A 16,273-nucleotide genomic window follows, 5' to 3' on the forward strand; every position below is an offset into this window, starting at 1 on the left:
GGGACTGTGAATGTCCTTCACCTGTGGGACTGTGAATGTCCTTCACCTGTGGGACTGTGAATGTCCTTCACCTGTGGGACAGTGAATGTCCTTCACCTGTGGGACAGCTAATGTCCTTCACCTGTGGGACAGTGAATGTCCTTCACCTGTGGGACTGTGAATGTCCTTCACCTGTGGGACAGTGAATGTCCTTCACCTGTGGGACTGTGAATGTCCTTCACCTGTGGGACTGTGAATGTCCTTCACCTGTGGGACTGTGAATGTCCTTCACCTGTGGGACTGTGAATGTCTTCACCTGTGGGACTGTGAATGTCCTTCACCTGTGGGACAGTGAATGTCCTTCACCTGTGGGACTGTGAATGTCCTTCACCTGTGGGACAGTGAATGTCCTTCACCTGTGGGACAGTGAATGTCCTTCACCTGTGGGACAGCTAATGTCCTTCACCTGTGGGACAGCAAATGTCCTTCACCTGTGGGACTGTGAATGTCCTTCACCTGTGGGACAGTGAATGTCCTTCACCTGTGGGACTGTGAATGTCCTTCACCTGTGGGACGGCTAATGTCCTTCACCTGTGGGACTGTGAATGTCCTTCACCTGTGGGACTGTGAATGTCCTTCACCTGTGGGACAGCTAATGTCCTTCACCTGTGGAACTGCGAATGTCTTCACCTGTGGGACTGTGAATGTCCTTCACCTGTGGGACTGTGAATGTCCTTCACCTGTGGGACTGTGAATGTCCTTCACCTGTGGGACTGTGATGTCCTTCACCTGTGGGACTGTGAATGTCCTTCACCTGTGGGACAGCTAATGTCCTTCACCTGTGGGACTGTGAATGTCCTTCACCTGTGGGACTGTGAATGTCCTTCACCTGTGGGACTGTGAATGTCCTTCACCTGTGGGACTGTGAATGTCCTTCACCTGTGGGACTGTGATGTCCTTCACCTGTGGGACTGTGAATGTCCTTCAACTGTGGGACTGTGAATGTCCTTCACCTGTGGGACTGTGAATGTCCTTCACCTGTGGGACTGTGAATGTCCTTCACCTGTGGGACAGTGAATGTCCTTCACCTGTGGGACAGCTAATGGCCTTCACCTGTGGGACTGTGAATGTCCTTCACCTGTGGGACAGCTAATGTCCTTCACCTGTGGGACAGTGAATGTCCTTCACCTGTGGGACAGCTAATGTCCTTCACCTGTGGGACTGTGAATGTCCTTCACCTGTGGGACTGTGAATGTCCTTCACCTGTGGGACTGTGAATGTCCTTCACCTGTGGGACAGCTAATGTCCTTCACCTGTGGGACAGTGAATGTCCTTCACCTGTGGGACAGCTAATGTCCTTCACCTGTGGGACTGTGAATGTCCTTCACCTGTGGGACAGCTAATGTCCTTCACCTGTGGGACAGTGAATGTCCTTCACCTGTGGGACAGCTAATGTCCTTCACCTGTGGGACTGTGAATGTCCTTCACCTGTGGGACTGTGAATGTCCTTCACCTGTGGGACTGTGAATGTCCTTCACCTGTGGGACTGTGAATGTCCTTCACCTGTGGGACAGCTAATGTCCTTCACCTGTGGGACAGTGAATGTCCTTCACCTGTGGGACTGTGAATGTCCTTCACCTGTGGGACAGTGAATGTCCTTCACCTGTGGGACTGTGAATGTCCTTCACCTGTGGGACAGTGAATGTCCTTCACCTGTGGGACAGTGAATGTCCTTCACCTGTGGGACAGCTAATGTCCTTCACCTGTGGGACTGTGAATGTCCTTCACCTGTGGGACTGTGAATGTCCTTCACCTGTGGGACTGTGAATGTCCTTCACCTGTGGGACAGTGAATGTCCTTCACCTGTGGGACTGTGAATGTCCTTCACCTGTGGGACTGTGAATGTCCTTCACCTGTGGGACAGTGAATGTCCTTCACCTGTGGGACTGTGAATGTCCTTCACCTGTGGGACTGTGAATGTCCTTCACCTGTGGGACAGTGAATGTCCTTCACCTGTGGGACTGTGAATGTCCTTCACCTGTGGGACAGTGAATGTCCTTCACCTGTGGGACTGTGAATGTCCTTCACCTGTGGGACGGCTAATGTCCTTCACCTGTGGGACTGTGAATGTCCTTCACCTGTGGGACTGTGAATGTCCTTCACCTGTGGGACAGCTAATGTCCTTCACCTGTGGAACTGCGAATGTCTTCACCTGTGGGACTGTGAATGTCCTTCACCTGTGGGACTGTGAATGTCCTTCACCTGTGGGACTGTGAATGTCCTTCACCTGTGGGACTGTGATGTCCTTCACCTGTGGGACTGTGAATGTCCTTCACCTGTGGGACAGCTAATGTCCTTCACCTGTGGGACTGTGAATGTCCTTCACCTGTGGGACTGTGAATGTCCTTCACCTGTGGGACTGTGAATGTCCTTCACCTGTGGGACTGTGAATGTCCTTCACCTGTGGGACTGTGATGTCCTTCACCTGTGGGACTGTGAATGTCCTTCAACTGTGGGACTGTGAATGTCCTTCACCTGTGGGACTGTGAATGTCCTTCACCTGTGGGACTGTGAATGTCCTTCACCTGTGGGACAGTGAATGTCCTTCACCTGTGGGACAGCTAATGGCCTTCACCTGTGGGACTGTGAATGTCCTTCACCTGTGGGACAGCTAATGTCCTTCACCTGTGGGACAGTGAATGTCCTTCACCTGTGGGACAGCTAATGTCCTTCACCTGTGGGACTGTGAATGTCCTTCACCTGTGGGACTGTGAATGTCCTTCACCTGTGGGACTGTGAATGTCCTTCACCTGTGGGACAGCTAATGTCCTTCACCTGTGGGACAGTGAATGTCCTTCACCTGTGGGACAGCTAATGTCCTTCACCTGTGGGACTGTGAATGTCCTTCACCTGTGGGACAGCTAATGTCCTTCACCTGTGGGACAGTGAATGTCCTTCACCTGTGGGACAGCTAATGTCCTTCACCTGTGGGACTGTGAATGTCCTTCACCTGTGGGACTGTGAATGTCCTTCACCTGTGGGACTGTGAATGTCCTTCACCTGTGGGACTGTGAATGTCCTTCACCTGTGGGACAGCTAATGTCCTTCACCTGTGGGACAGTGAATGTCCTTCACCTGTGGGACTGTGAATGTCCTTCACCTGTGGGACAGTGAATGTCCTTCACCTGTGGGACTGTGAATGTCCTTCACCTGTGGGACAGTGAATGTCCTTCACCTGTGGGACAGTGAATGTCCTTCACCTGTGGGACAGCTAATGTCCTTCACCTGTGGGACTGTGAATGTCCTTCACCTGTGGGACTGTGAATGTCCTTCACCTGTGGGACTGTGAATGTCCTTCACCTGTGGGACAGTGAATGTCCTTCACCTGTGGGACTGTGAATGTCCTTCACCTGTGGGACTGTGAATGTCCTTCACCTGTGGGACAGTGAATGTCCTTCACCTGTGGGACTGTGAATGTCCTTCACCTGTGGGACTGTGAATGTCCTTCACCTGTGGGACAGTGAATGTCCTTCACCTGTGGGACTGTGAATGTCCTTCACCTGTGGGACTGTGAATGTCCTTCACCTGTGGGACTGTGAATGTCCTTCACCTGTGGGACAGTGAATGTCCTTCACCTGTGGGACTGTGAATGTCCTTCACCTGTGGGACTGTGAATGTCCTTCACCTGTGGGACAGTGAATGTCCTTCACCTGTGGGACTGTGAATGTCCTTCACCTGTGGGACTGTGAATGTCCTTCACCTGTGGGACAGCTAATGTCCTTCACCTGTGGGACAGCTAATGTCCTTCACCTGTGGGACTGTGAATGTCCTTCACCTGTGGGACTGTGAATGTCCTTCACCTGTGGGACAGTGAATGTCCTTCACCTGTGGGACTGTGAATGTCCTTCACCTGTGGGACTGTGAATGTCCTTCACCTGTGGGACTGTGAATGTCCTTCACCTGTGGGACAGCTAATGTCCTTCACCTGTGGGACTGTGAATGTCCTTCACCTGTGGGACTGTGAATGTCCTTCACCTGTGGGACTGTGAATGTCCTTCACCTGTGGGACTGTGAATGTCCTTCACCTGTGGGACTGTGAATGTCCTTCACCTGTGGGACAGCTAATGTCCTTCACCTGTGGGACAGCTAATGTCCTTCACCTGTGGGACTGTGAATGTCCTTCACCTGTGGGACAGCTAATGTCCTTCACCTGTGGGACAGCTAATGTCCTTCACCTGTGGGACTGTGAATGTCCTTCACCTGTGGGACTGTGAGTGTCCTTCACCTGTGGGACAGCTAATGTCCTTCACCTGTGGGACAGCTAATGTCCTTCACCTGTGGGACTGTGAATGTCCTTCACCTGTGGGACAGCTAATGTCCTTCACCTGTGGGACAGCTAATGTCCTTCACCTGTGGGACTGTGAATGTCCTTCACCTGTGGGACTGTGAATGTCCTTCACCTGTGGGACTGTGAATGTCCTTCACCTGTGGGACGGCTAATGTCCTTCACCTGTGGGACTGTGAATGTCCTTCACCTGTGGGACTGTGAATGTCCTTCACCTGTGGGACAGTGAATGTCCTTCACCTGTGGGACTGTGAATGTCCTTCACCTGTGGGACTGTGAATGTCCTTCACCTGTGGGACAGCTAATGTCCTTCACCTGTGGGACAGCTAATGTCCTTCACCTGTGGGACTGTGAATGTCCTTCACCTGTGGGACTGTGAATGTCCTTCACCTGTGGGACTGTGAATGTCCTTCACCTGTGGGACTGTGAATGTCCTTCACCTGTGGGACTGTGAATGTCCTTCACCTGTGGGACTGTGAATGTCCTTCACCTGTGGGACTGTGAATGTCCTTCACCTGTGGGACAGTGAATGTCCTTCACCTGTGGGACAGTGAATGTCCTTCACCTGTGGGACAGCTAATGTCCTTCACCTGTGGGACTGTGAATGTCCTTCACCTGTGGGACAGTGAATGTCCTTCACCTGTGGGACTGTGAATGTCCTTCACCTGTGGGACAGCTAATGTCCTTCACCTGTGGGACTGTGAATGTCCTTCACCTGTGGGACTGTGAATGTCCTTCACCTGTGGGACTGTGAATGTCCTTCACCTGTGGGACAGCAAATGTCCTTCACCTGTGGGACTGTGAATGTCCTTCACCTGTGGGACGGCTAATGTCCTTCACCTGTGGGACGGCTAATGTCCTTCACCTGTGGGACAGTGAATGTCCTTCACCTGTGGGACTGTGAATGTCCTTCACCTGTGGGACTGTGAATGTCCTTCACCTGTGGGACTGTGAATGTCCTTCACCTGTGGAACTGCGAATGTCTTCACCTGTGGGACTGCGAATGTCTTCACCTGTGGGACTGTGAATGTCCTTCACCTGTGGGACTGTGAATGTCCTTCACCTGTGGGACAGCTAATGTCTTCACCTGTGGGACTGTGAATGTCCTTCACCTGTGGGACTGTGAATGTCCTTCACCTGTGGGACTGTGAATGTCCTTCACCTGTGGGACAGCTAATGTCCTTCACCTGTGGGACAGTGAATGTCCTTCACCTGTGGGACTGTGAATGTCCTTCACCTGTGGGACTGTGAATGTCCTTCACCTGTGGGACAGTGAATGTCCTTCACCTGTGGGACTGTGAATGTCCTTCACCTGTGGGACGGCCAATGTGCACCTGCAGCTTTCTGAGCAGCATGCAGGCCACCTGCCAGGCCTGCTCTCCAGGGGTCAGGCTCTGGGGTCTGCTGGGGCACCCCACTCTTTCTAGGAGGAAGGCGTGAGCCCTGTTGCAGGCCACATGTTATATAAAGAGGAGAACGTGTCTGCCTTAATGGCACTGCGACTGTGGACGAAGGGCCTGTAAGAACAAGTTTTAATGTCCTTTTGCAAGGAGTCTATCAACATCAAAAGAGCAGTCGTCCTGAATAAGGGACGATCAAGGGCAAATGCAGTGGTTGTGCTGTGGCAGCGCCCACGGAGCGCCAGTGTCAGGTGTTCCTCACACGGAGCCCGAGGTGTCCTGGGACCACCACTCACACTTCCCATGCTTTATGCCGCATCTCATTGAACGCCTGCTCTTCCACGGTTGAGCCTAGGGGCTTGGTGGCCTCCAGTTCCACTGGGCTTTCTGGCCAGCAAGGAAGAGCTGGGCACAGTGCCTGTGGGAGCAAGGCTGGCCGAAGCGTCTGCGAGCCCCAGGGCAGCCCTCACCACAGGCCGTGCCGAGCCCAGGCCCACGTACCTGCTCATACTTCTCCAGCTCCGTGTGGTAGATCTGTCTGATCTGCGACAGCTTGGCCCTGTAGTCGGAGTGCTCCACCGAGTTGTCTGAGCCCGCCCCTCCAGAGGCTGCAGCCGCTGCCGCTGCCGCCGCAGACCCACCGCCCTTCTCAGGCCCGGCCACCCCCTCGGCCAGCAGCATGTTGTCCAGACGCATCAGCTGAGGGTCCGTGGGCTCCTCCTCCTGGGCTCCCCGGATGCTCAACACTAGGAGAAAGACAGAGACGGGCAGGTGAGCAGAAGGTCCTGGGGAGAATTTCAGCCAGGGCGGTGCAGGGCCACCCCAGGAGCGGTGGGAGAAACCTAGGGAGGTGGCGCTGCTCAAAGCACATCACACTCCACCCACACCTGGTCTCTAGCGTGGCCAGCCTCAGAGAGGCAGAGACGGTGGGAGGCCAGGGGTGGCAGGTGGGTGCACCCTGGTGACCACTGTACGGTGAAATACGTAACACCACTGATCTGCACACTCAAAAAGACCCCAAACAGTGAAGCTCCTATTATGTACGTTTTACCACAATAAAAAATTCAGAACGACAAAAGTTAATTACAATAGAATATATTTCTTGCTTTCATCTTCCAACTGCCGAATTTCCATGGAAGGAAAAGCATTTCCTTCTTTATTTCTAATTTTAGATTTCCGTGAGCTTGCGGCTTCACTCAACTGTCTTTGTAACATTTGATTAAAGGAGATTTTCCTTTCCAACATGGCCTGAGCTAGATAGGTGGAGGGAATGGAGGAGATCTCAGGCCCTGGGGCAGGACTTGTCCCCCCCCGCCGGGCCACGTGGCTCTGTCCTGTGGGGAAACAAGACCTGTCAAGGGGTTCGGGAAGGCACGGTTCCTGCACAGTGGGTGGCCATCTCTACAGACACCTCAGACGCTGGGTGAGGGGTAACTTGGGCCCAGAGAGACCCAGAGATCCAGCCTTTCTTTCCTCGCTGCTGCATCCAACCTGCCGTATAAGGAAGCGCTCATCTCACCCGCGCTGGAGTCGGCAGCCAAGCCTTTGCTGAGAGGTGCATGAAGGGGACTTTCAATTTTAAAAACTTGAGGAGGATTTTTGAGGGGGGGGTAGCAAGGGAGAGAGGTACTTGTGGGCTGAGGGGAAGGGGGCCAGCATTTAATCGTGTTCAGGGCTGCAGGTGGAGGGTCTCAGTCCCTGGTGGATACACAGCTCCTGGGCCATGAGAGTCAAGGGCTGCCTCAGGGCAGGTGCCTTGGGTGAGCCCCAGGGGGATGGGCCCATGCCAGCTGCCTGCAGAACGGAGCCAGGTGGCCCTGCCAGGCTGTGACTGGGGACACCTGGAGGTCCAGGGCCTTCCGTCTCCAGCAGCTTCAGCATCACTGTCAGCTGTACCCACGCTTGGCTTCCAAGGACCATGACAGATCCCACCGCTGAAGGCAGTTTAGAAAGAAATCCCACATCCTGCTCTGAAGAAAAGCTACAGCAGGGCTGTCATGGACCCGAGGTGGCCGTGCGGGGCAGCCACGTGTGGAGCAGCCACGTGTGGAGCAGCTGTGGCCATGAGGAGCACAGAGAGTGAAAGTGCAGGGACACTTGTGCCCTTGATGGACGAAGAAGGGCCGGAGGGAGGGCGGAGGAAGGAGGGCGGGCGGTGGGAGAGAGGGGAAGGAAAACCCCCTGCCGAGTCCCGGCTCGTCTTGCTCCCACACGCGTCTTCTGCTGTCCACGTCACGGCGCAGGTGAGAAGGCCCCACGGCTGTCTTTCAGGAGACCGTGGGAAGCTCCCCGTCGGGCTGATCGTTGGGAGTCAAGAGGCAGCCATGGATTCTGGCTCTTGAGCTTATGTACTCAGGTCTCCCACGTCCCCCGAGGAGCTCGCCACCACCAAGGGCTCCTGTGCAGAGTGGCTGTGTGGCCTTCCTGCCACGGGGACCTCATGGTGCCCAGAGGGACCCAGCCACCCAAGGCACCTGCCGCCAGAGCCCTGCAGCTCTGCCCTCCCACCCCCGGGGCTCAGGAGACTGTCCGGGGCGAGGATATCCACTTGTGGGGTTCATGGGTCTGAATTTTAATTCCATTACAAACAAAGACGTTTATGAGTCATCCCAAAATTGAAAAAAAAAAAAGATAGGCTCTGAGTTATTAATAAACTAATGTAATTGTTTCACTAGAGATTAGAAAATTAAAAAAAAAAAAAAAGGAAAGGTAACAGGCAGAAAACCTAGAAGTCCTCTCCAAGTTTCTCCGATTGCCCTGTTTAATCACCCTCAAATCATGAAAACGGAAAACGGCAGAACGTGTGCAGGAGCCAGTGTGAGCAAGGACAGCTCTGGGCAAGACTTTCACCTTCCGCTCCGTCCACGGGAGGGTCTGGTTCTGGTGGACAGGGCTGCATGTTTATGGGGCACGGGGCAAGGAGGGCCCAACAAGGACAATGGCAGGCTTGTGGTCCAACCCAGAGCCAGGGGACGCCAGCGCACCACTGTGAAAACAGGTGCTGGATTCACTGACACGGAAACTGCTCAGCCAGTCAGTTAAAATAAAGTCCCACCAACATTAAATAAATAAGTGGAAGGGTGGTGTGTCTAAGCAGAACTGATGCTACCTATTTATTGCTTGAAGCCAGCACTCTGGCGAGTGGGAGACAAAATGATTATTTAAAAGCTCCTTTTTATCTCGGCGGCACCATGCAAGACTCAAATGAACCTTTCGCCAGGACACCAGAGATGTTAACGCTCATCCTCTGGGATCCAATTTCAGCCAGCGGAGCCGTTACCTAATCCAGCAACCATCACATACGATCAGGTCCCTGCCGCCCTGATGGGCGCCCGCCCGCCCCCTCAGACCCACTGCTTCCACTGAAGCAGGTCTTAAAGGGCCCATCCCCGTTTATACCTTGCATATGGTTCTCACGGCCAGCAGGCCTGCACCAGCCACCACCCAGGAAACGCCCGGCTCCGGGGGACCCGTGGGCTGCAGGGTGCTACCGAGATGGCTGGCCCGTTCAGTAAGAGGCCTCCAGGAAGGCATTTCCCTCCCACGAATCTACCCCTCTCCTGAGAGGAGTCAAGACAGGTAAGTGCAGAGATTGTCCCAAGCCCGTCCAGACAGGGTCCCATCTGCCTTGCAGCACTGCTGGCCCGGGGGCTGTCCTTGGGTGGACTCTGGAGGAGCAGGCTGCCGCAGCACTGGGGAGCCACTCCCGTCTCCTCCTTCCCTCCACACAGGAGAAAGGCCAGACTCCAAGGCACACTCAGGGCTGGGCCTGGGGGAGGCCCAGGGGGCTTGTTTTGTCCTGGGCTGAGCCGCAGCCTGGAGCAGCTCCAGCCAGTGCCCACAAGAGGGCACTCTCTCCCCACCCAGGACCAGCTGGCCTGGGTCCCACAGTCTCCCGGGTCCAGGGTGGGGCAAATGGCCCTGCTCAGCCAAACCTCCACAGGAGGAGTAGGCGGGCAGGAGGCAGAGCCCAGGTTTTCAGGTCGGGACGGTAACTCAGAGATCCAGAGCAGAGGAGAGAAAGCCCGAGGATCGACGCAGACAGGTGGTTGGGAAGGGCCTGTGTGCTGAGGGCAGGCCCTTCTCTGTGTGAGCCTTCGCACAAATACCAGGAGGCCCGCGGGGAATGCAGCTCCGGGGCTCAGCCCAAGTCCTCTGCCACCTCCCCGTCTGGCGGGACTTTGAAGGCAGGATGGGACAGAAGCTGACTGCCCTTGCAATTTTAAAGCACGGCAAACAGCTTGCCTCTCGGGGGCCTCAGTTCCTGTGCAGCCATGCTCCCAGGACACAGCAGAAGGTGAGGCCAGGCGACTTCCTGATGGCCAGGTGACCACGAGGCCCAGGGCACGCAGCAGAAGGTGAGGCCAGGCGACTTCCCAACATCCAGGTGACCATGAGGCCCAGGACACAGCAGAAGGTGAGGCCAGGTGACTTCCTGATGGCCAGGTGACCATGAGGCCCAGGGCATGCAGCAGAAGGTGAGGCCAGGCGACTTCCCGACATCCAGGGACCATGAGGCCCAGGAGCACCCACACCCACACACACACACACACACAGAGCAGAAGGTGAGGCCAGGCGACTTCCCGACATCCAGGGACCATGAGGCCCAGGAGCACCCATACACACACACACACACACACACAGAGCAGAAGGTGAGGCCAGGTGACTTCCTGATGGCCAGGTGACCATGAGGCCCAGGAGCACCCATACACACACACACACACACTCACACACACACACACTCTCACACACACACACAGAGCAGAAGGTGAGGCCAGGTGACTTCCTGATGGCCAGGCGACCATAAGGCCCAGGAGCACACACACACACACACACACACACACACACTCTCACACACACACAGAGCAGAAGGTGAGGCCAGGTGACTTCCCGACATCCAGGGACCATGAGGCCCAGGAGCACCCATACACACACACACACACACACAGAGCAGAAGGTGAGGCCAGGTGACTTCCCGACATCCAGGGACCATGAGGCCCAGGAGCACCCATACACACACACACACACACACAGAGCAGAAGGTGAGGCCAGGTGACTTCCTGACATCCAGGGACCATGAGGCCCAGGAGCACCCACACCCACACACACACACACACTCACACACGCACACACTCTCACACACACACACAGCAGAAGGTGAGGCCAGGTGACTTCCTGATGGCCAGGTGACCATGAGGCCCAGGAGCACCCCCTCCCACACACACACACACACTCACACACACACACACACTCACACACACACACACACACACTCTCACACACACAGAGAGCAGAAGGTGAGGCCAGGCGACTTCCTGATGGCCAGGTGACCATGAGGCCCAGGAGCACACACACACACACACACACACACACACACTCTCACACACACACAGAGCAGAAGGTGAGGCCAGGCGACTTCCTGATGGCCAGGTGACCATGAGGCCCAGGAGCACACACACACACACACACACTCACACACACACACACTCTCACACACACACAGAGCAGAAGGTGAGGCCAGGCGACTTCCTGATGGCCAGGCGACCATAAGGCCCAGGAGCACACACACACACACACACACACACACACACTCTCTCACACACACACAGAGCAGAAGGTGAGGCCAGGCGACTTCCTGATGGCCAGGTGACCATGAGGCCCAGGAGCACACACACACACACACACTCACACACACACACACTCTCACACACACACAGAGCAGAAGGTGAGGCCAGGCGACTTCCTGATGGCCAGGCGACCATGAGGCCCAGGAGCACACACACACACACACACACACACACACACACACACACACTCACACACACACTCTCACACACACACAGAGCAGAAGGTGAGGCCAGGCGACTTCCCGACACCCAGGCGACCGCGGGGCCCAGGACACCCGTACCCAGTCCTCATCTCCTGATGCCCGAGCGTGGTCAGTGTGGGGCAAGAGGGCATCAGCCAGACGGGAGGTGAGAGGGCTCCCCACACTGAGGCCTCGGTCTCCTTAACTCCTGCAGATCTGGTCCTCGCCCACGACCTCCTGGTCCTTCTTTGGATGGGCTCTTCCCTCCTGCCCATAGATGCGCTCCTCACAGTCCCAATCTGCCTGTTATCTATTTCATTTGTTTGTTTACTTATTTATTCACTTAATTTTAGCTCAGTGGCTGAGCACCCTGGCTTCAGTCCACATTTCCAGGAAAAAAACACAAAAAGTTTTATCTCACCCCCTTTTAAATCTCACTTCAACCTCTTTTTGCAAGAAACCGTCCCACGTGAGAACCTCTGGATATGAGGTCCCCAGCTCCTGAGCCACCAGCACAGTGTCCACACCATGGCCGCAGGGCACCTCAGGATACCATCACACCTGCATCTGGCCAGCAAGGCTGAGCTCCTGAGGGGCATCTGTTGGAGTCTGGCACTGAGCGTGTGCTGTGGGTCTCCCCAGGAGTGACCGGCAAGCATGGGGGTGTCCCCAGGTCTCCACCTGCCCTTGGCCGGGAGCTGAGAGCCTGTATCTGCCCCACTCCACCTCCCCTGAAGCTGAGCAGCCTGCTTACTCTCTGCCACCTCTTCCACACCCACTTCAAACCCGTCAAACCTGCCTTCAGAAACCTGCCAGTTGTAAGCCAGCAGAAGTACGATGGCCCGAGGCCTGCGTCCCCAGCTCAGCCTGGCGGGCCCACCAGCCACTGTTACCAGGGACAGGCCTCTGGTACAGGGGAAGGCAGGCCTGTGAAGGCTGCTGTGAGGCCCAGAGAAGGCCGGGCTGCAAGGGCCCTGGGGCAGTGGTGCCTCCACAGGCACCGAGGCAGGGAGCTGCCCAGGGCCCGGCCAGGACGACTGCAGGGCAGGAGCCATGCTGGGGCCTCCTCCAGTCCCACTTCACTTGCAGCAGCCGACGGAAGCCTGGGAGGGGTGGAGGTGGTGGTCACCCGTGGGAGACCCCGAGGGTGTGCCCTCCTCTCCTTCCCCCAGGTGCCTTCGCTGCCCACAGCACGGCTACGTTTGCAAACTGGAAACCTCCAGCGGAGAAGGACGCTAACGGATGTGAGTCTTCCATTCCTTAGTGCCTGGGGACCCGGGGTAGTGACCATGGACGCTCTGGTGACTTGGATGGCAAAACTGAGCAGCCATTCGGTGTCCCAGCTGCCAGCCAGCACTCCTGATGAGCCTGGGGGTCAGCTGCCAGCCCTGCCCAGCCCCCATTGTCCTTGTTGGCCTGCAGAAGTCCCCCCAGAGGAGCAACCCAGCGCCAAACCTTCAAATGCTGGAGCCCCCCTGGATGCACAGAGCTGCCTCTCTGTCCCCTGAACTCTCAGACACATGGAGCGGGACTGTGTGGGGTGGAGGTCCCCAGTGTCACCGCCCTGGGGATCTGGTTTGAAGACAGGAGGCTGGTCTTTCCAGCCCCCCAGTGTCTTTCTTGCAGGGATAGAAAATCATATCTGCTCGGGGGCCTGAGGCCCTCCAGGGTCGCTCCTGGACTCTGGGCCACAACTGGCCCTGGTGTGCCGAGCTCTGTGAGGGTGTACGCAGGGGTGAGGACGAAGTAGGCCGCGCACTTGGGATGGGGCTGCCCGTGTCCGGGTTTCCTCCAGAGGAGACACTGGTCCTCCTGGCCGCCCCACTGTGTGGTCTGTGGTCCTGGCCACATGGACCTCTGCTTCTCAGGGGACGCTCGGGCACGGGTCCCACTCACAGTCCCCTGCTCGGCACACCAAGCCTCCTGGCCAGCGGGCAGCTAAAAGGCAACCCCCGTTTCTGGACGGAGGCCGCTGCCCGGGCGCAGGCCTTGGTCCTCACAGCTGAAGCTTGCTTGCTGCTTGGGAGATGCCTTTTCCTAAAGAAGGTGGAGGGAGGGCGTGCCTGCGCCCCTGTGCCCCCAGGTGGGCATGCTCTGAGAGGGCCTGTGCGGGAGGGGCCCACAGTGACTGTGAGGCAGGAGTAGTCCCCTACTTGGGGACATGCTGAACAGCCTGGGAGCCAGGGAGTCGGTGGTAGGTGGCTTGCTGTGTTCCTGAAGAGGAAGCGTCTCTCCTAGAGGAGCCACCACAGGAAGAGAAGCTCCTCCGTCCTCTCCTGCCTGAGTAAAATGTCCTGCAGCATGGAGCCTCGGGGGTCACCCAGCCCGTCGCCTGGTCTGTGCAAGAGCGTCCCAGAGCCCTGCACCCAGCAAAGCCTAAGTGCGCGCAGTGGGCTCCCCTCAGCCCGTAGCACGGCACAGAGAGCACCCGGCACAGCCAGGGGAGATGCCTGCCAGGCCTAGGCTCCTTCAAGCCATTTCATCATCACCGATGAGGTGACAGAGAGTCAGCCATGCCATGATTCTTATTAGGGATTAAATGAGGTTTCTTTTGCAAAAGCAGGTCAGTGATTGGTAACTGGTAGGTTTCCTGCTGTTGGTTAAATCGGAACTCATTGATAAGAGTCTCCTTGGAAAGAGGGAAGAAGCAGGGTTATCGCTTGGTTTCTGAGGGTCACGAGACAGCAACACACACACGTGCACACTGCACGCCCCTCCTGTGCTTCCAGAGGGCTCGGACGGAATCAGGCAGGTCAAGACGTCCAGGGGTGCTCTGCAGTGGACGGCCGTCCAGCATGTCCCCCTCCTCCTGCCCCTTCCCTCTCTGTGCTCCGTCCAGGGCACCCTGCTCCCCACACAGTGCAGACTGCACTGTCCCCTCAGTACAGAGCAGGAAGCTCAGTGCTCCTCCGGCCTGGGCTCACGTGGGCTGCTGTCAAGCCCTCTCCTACGACGGGACAATCCTAACCAGAAGAGGCTGGGATGCGTCCTCACCCAAGGTGGGAGGAGGTTTGCCCACGTTAAACTTTGGGTGGTTCAGGGCTCAGCCACGCCTCTGCTGAGGTGCAGAGAAGCACACACTGGAAACACTGCCCTGGGCAGCTGCTCCGCCGGCGTCATGCGTGGTCTTCCCACGTTGGCATGGCCACCGTCTCAAGATGACAGATCTCTTTCCTGCTCCTGGTGACAAGTGGAATTTTCTTGCCCATATTTTAAAACTAAATAGTAGCAGAAATATTTGTTTTCTAACTTCCCAAACAATTCTATCAGAACACAGTTGGAAATAAAGATCATTTTGTTCATAGAGAAATCTCTCGCAGTTTCTCAAAAAGGATGAATTTTGCACAAAGTCCCTCCTACAATGAGCTACTGACCTTAGAGAATTCATGATTTGGTCCTACTCAGTCCGTGCAATCCATGACAACTTCCAGCTCACCTCCAAGAGAACAAGGCTGCTGGCACCCTGCTCCCTGCGGTCTCCTTCCAGGGAGATGGGATCTCTGCCAGGTGAGGGCCAGGTGAGGGCAGGGGTCAGGAGACGAGGTGCAGTGCTCAGCCCACTGCCACCCCCGCTTCGGCCGAGCCCTGCTTCCCTCTGCACTGGAACCGTGAGGGCCTGGGAGAAGGATGCAGGGTGGGGCACGGGAGAGAGCACAGCGGGGGCTCCTTGAAGGATCAAGGAGAAAGGCCGAGTGACCCCAGGACTCCCTTTACCACTCAGCCGCCACAGTGACAGCGGGGGCATCCTGCCTATATGTGCTTGCTAGCTCCACTAATCCTGTAGGAGGAAGCAGGTGCCCCTCTGCGACCTGGGCCTGGCAGTCACAGGAGGGATGCCCAGTGGAAATTCCACACCCCCAGGCCAGCCTGCCTGCTCACCTCTGGGCTGCAAAAGAGAAACAAAAACATCAGCTTCTGCTTTGTTTAAGGGTCTCAGAGATTTTCTTGCTTTCTCTGCTTTCAGCAGCTAACACAATGTTTAAAAAAGAAATTCAGAAGGGAGAATGATTCTGCGTTGGTTAGAGGGTGATAAAGGAAATGGGAAAGAAGCAGATTTAGTACCCAGAGGCAAGTTTCAGAAAAGCCTGAGTAGCCACAGGGGAGAACTTCTCTTGGCAGGAAGAGGGTTAGACCAGACAGTAAGAGGCTCTGTCCTTGGGGAGGCCTCTCTTGGGGACCAGGGTGATGAGCATAGGAGGAGAAGTTTCAGGAATCTGGGCGGGGGGGATAGGTGACGGAGATGCCACCTGGCCAGGGTAGGGAGTGGCCTGGAGGCCGTGGCCTGGGCCAGGAGCACTGGGGTGGCCACAGTCTGCCAAGAGCACTCTGCCACTTGGCGATGAAGAGGAAAGGAGGCAAGGTTCTGCTGTTCCAGGGAAAGTAAGGCCTGCTGAGCTGCAAGCCTGGGGGCAGACCTCTGGGCCGAGGGCCTGCAACGTGCCCACCTTATGTCACTGACATTGGGAAGCTCCCTACATTACAGTGGAACAAGGATGTGCCCTGCAGCCTGCTGAGCTGTCGGGAGCACAGACAGGGAGAGCCAGGGCAGCCCTCCTGAGGGCAGAGGCCACCTCTGCACTGTGCTGAGCACGGTCCCCCGCTGCAGGACATGGGGTCTATTTATGGGTGCCCCAGGTCCATTTCCAAGCCCATGCCAATTAGCTTTCCTTTTTCCATGACCACAAACAACACCTGTGACCCCAGACAGTCATCTTGCAAATGCATGTGAGGTCAGCGGGG

At 56.2% G+C, this 16,273-nt stretch overlaps 1 protein-coding gene across 2 annotated transcripts in view; it reads right to left on the minus strand.

Annotated features, from left to right (window-relative positions):
* Window positions 1-16,273, minus strand: part of Pbx1 (PBX homeobox 1) — a 258,094-nt gene that overhangs the window by 64,051 nt on the left and 177,770 nt on the right. For both annotated transcript variants that reach the window (XM_076831632.2, XM_077105078.1), the window contains exon 3: window positions 6,226-6,470. In XM_076831632.2, the coding sequence (XP_076687747.2) occupies window positions 6,226-6,470 (245 nt within the window). The remainder of the gene's footprint in view (window positions 1-6,225; window positions 6,471-16,273) is intronic.

This window comes from Callospermophilus lateralis, chromosome 13 (assembly GCF_048772815.1).
Source record: "Callospermophilus lateralis isolate mCalLat2 chromosome 13, mCalLat2.hap1, whole genome shotgun sequence".
Lineage (NCBI taxonomy): Eukaryota > Metazoa > Chordata > Mammalia > Rodentia > Sciuridae > Callospermophilus > Callospermophilus lateralis.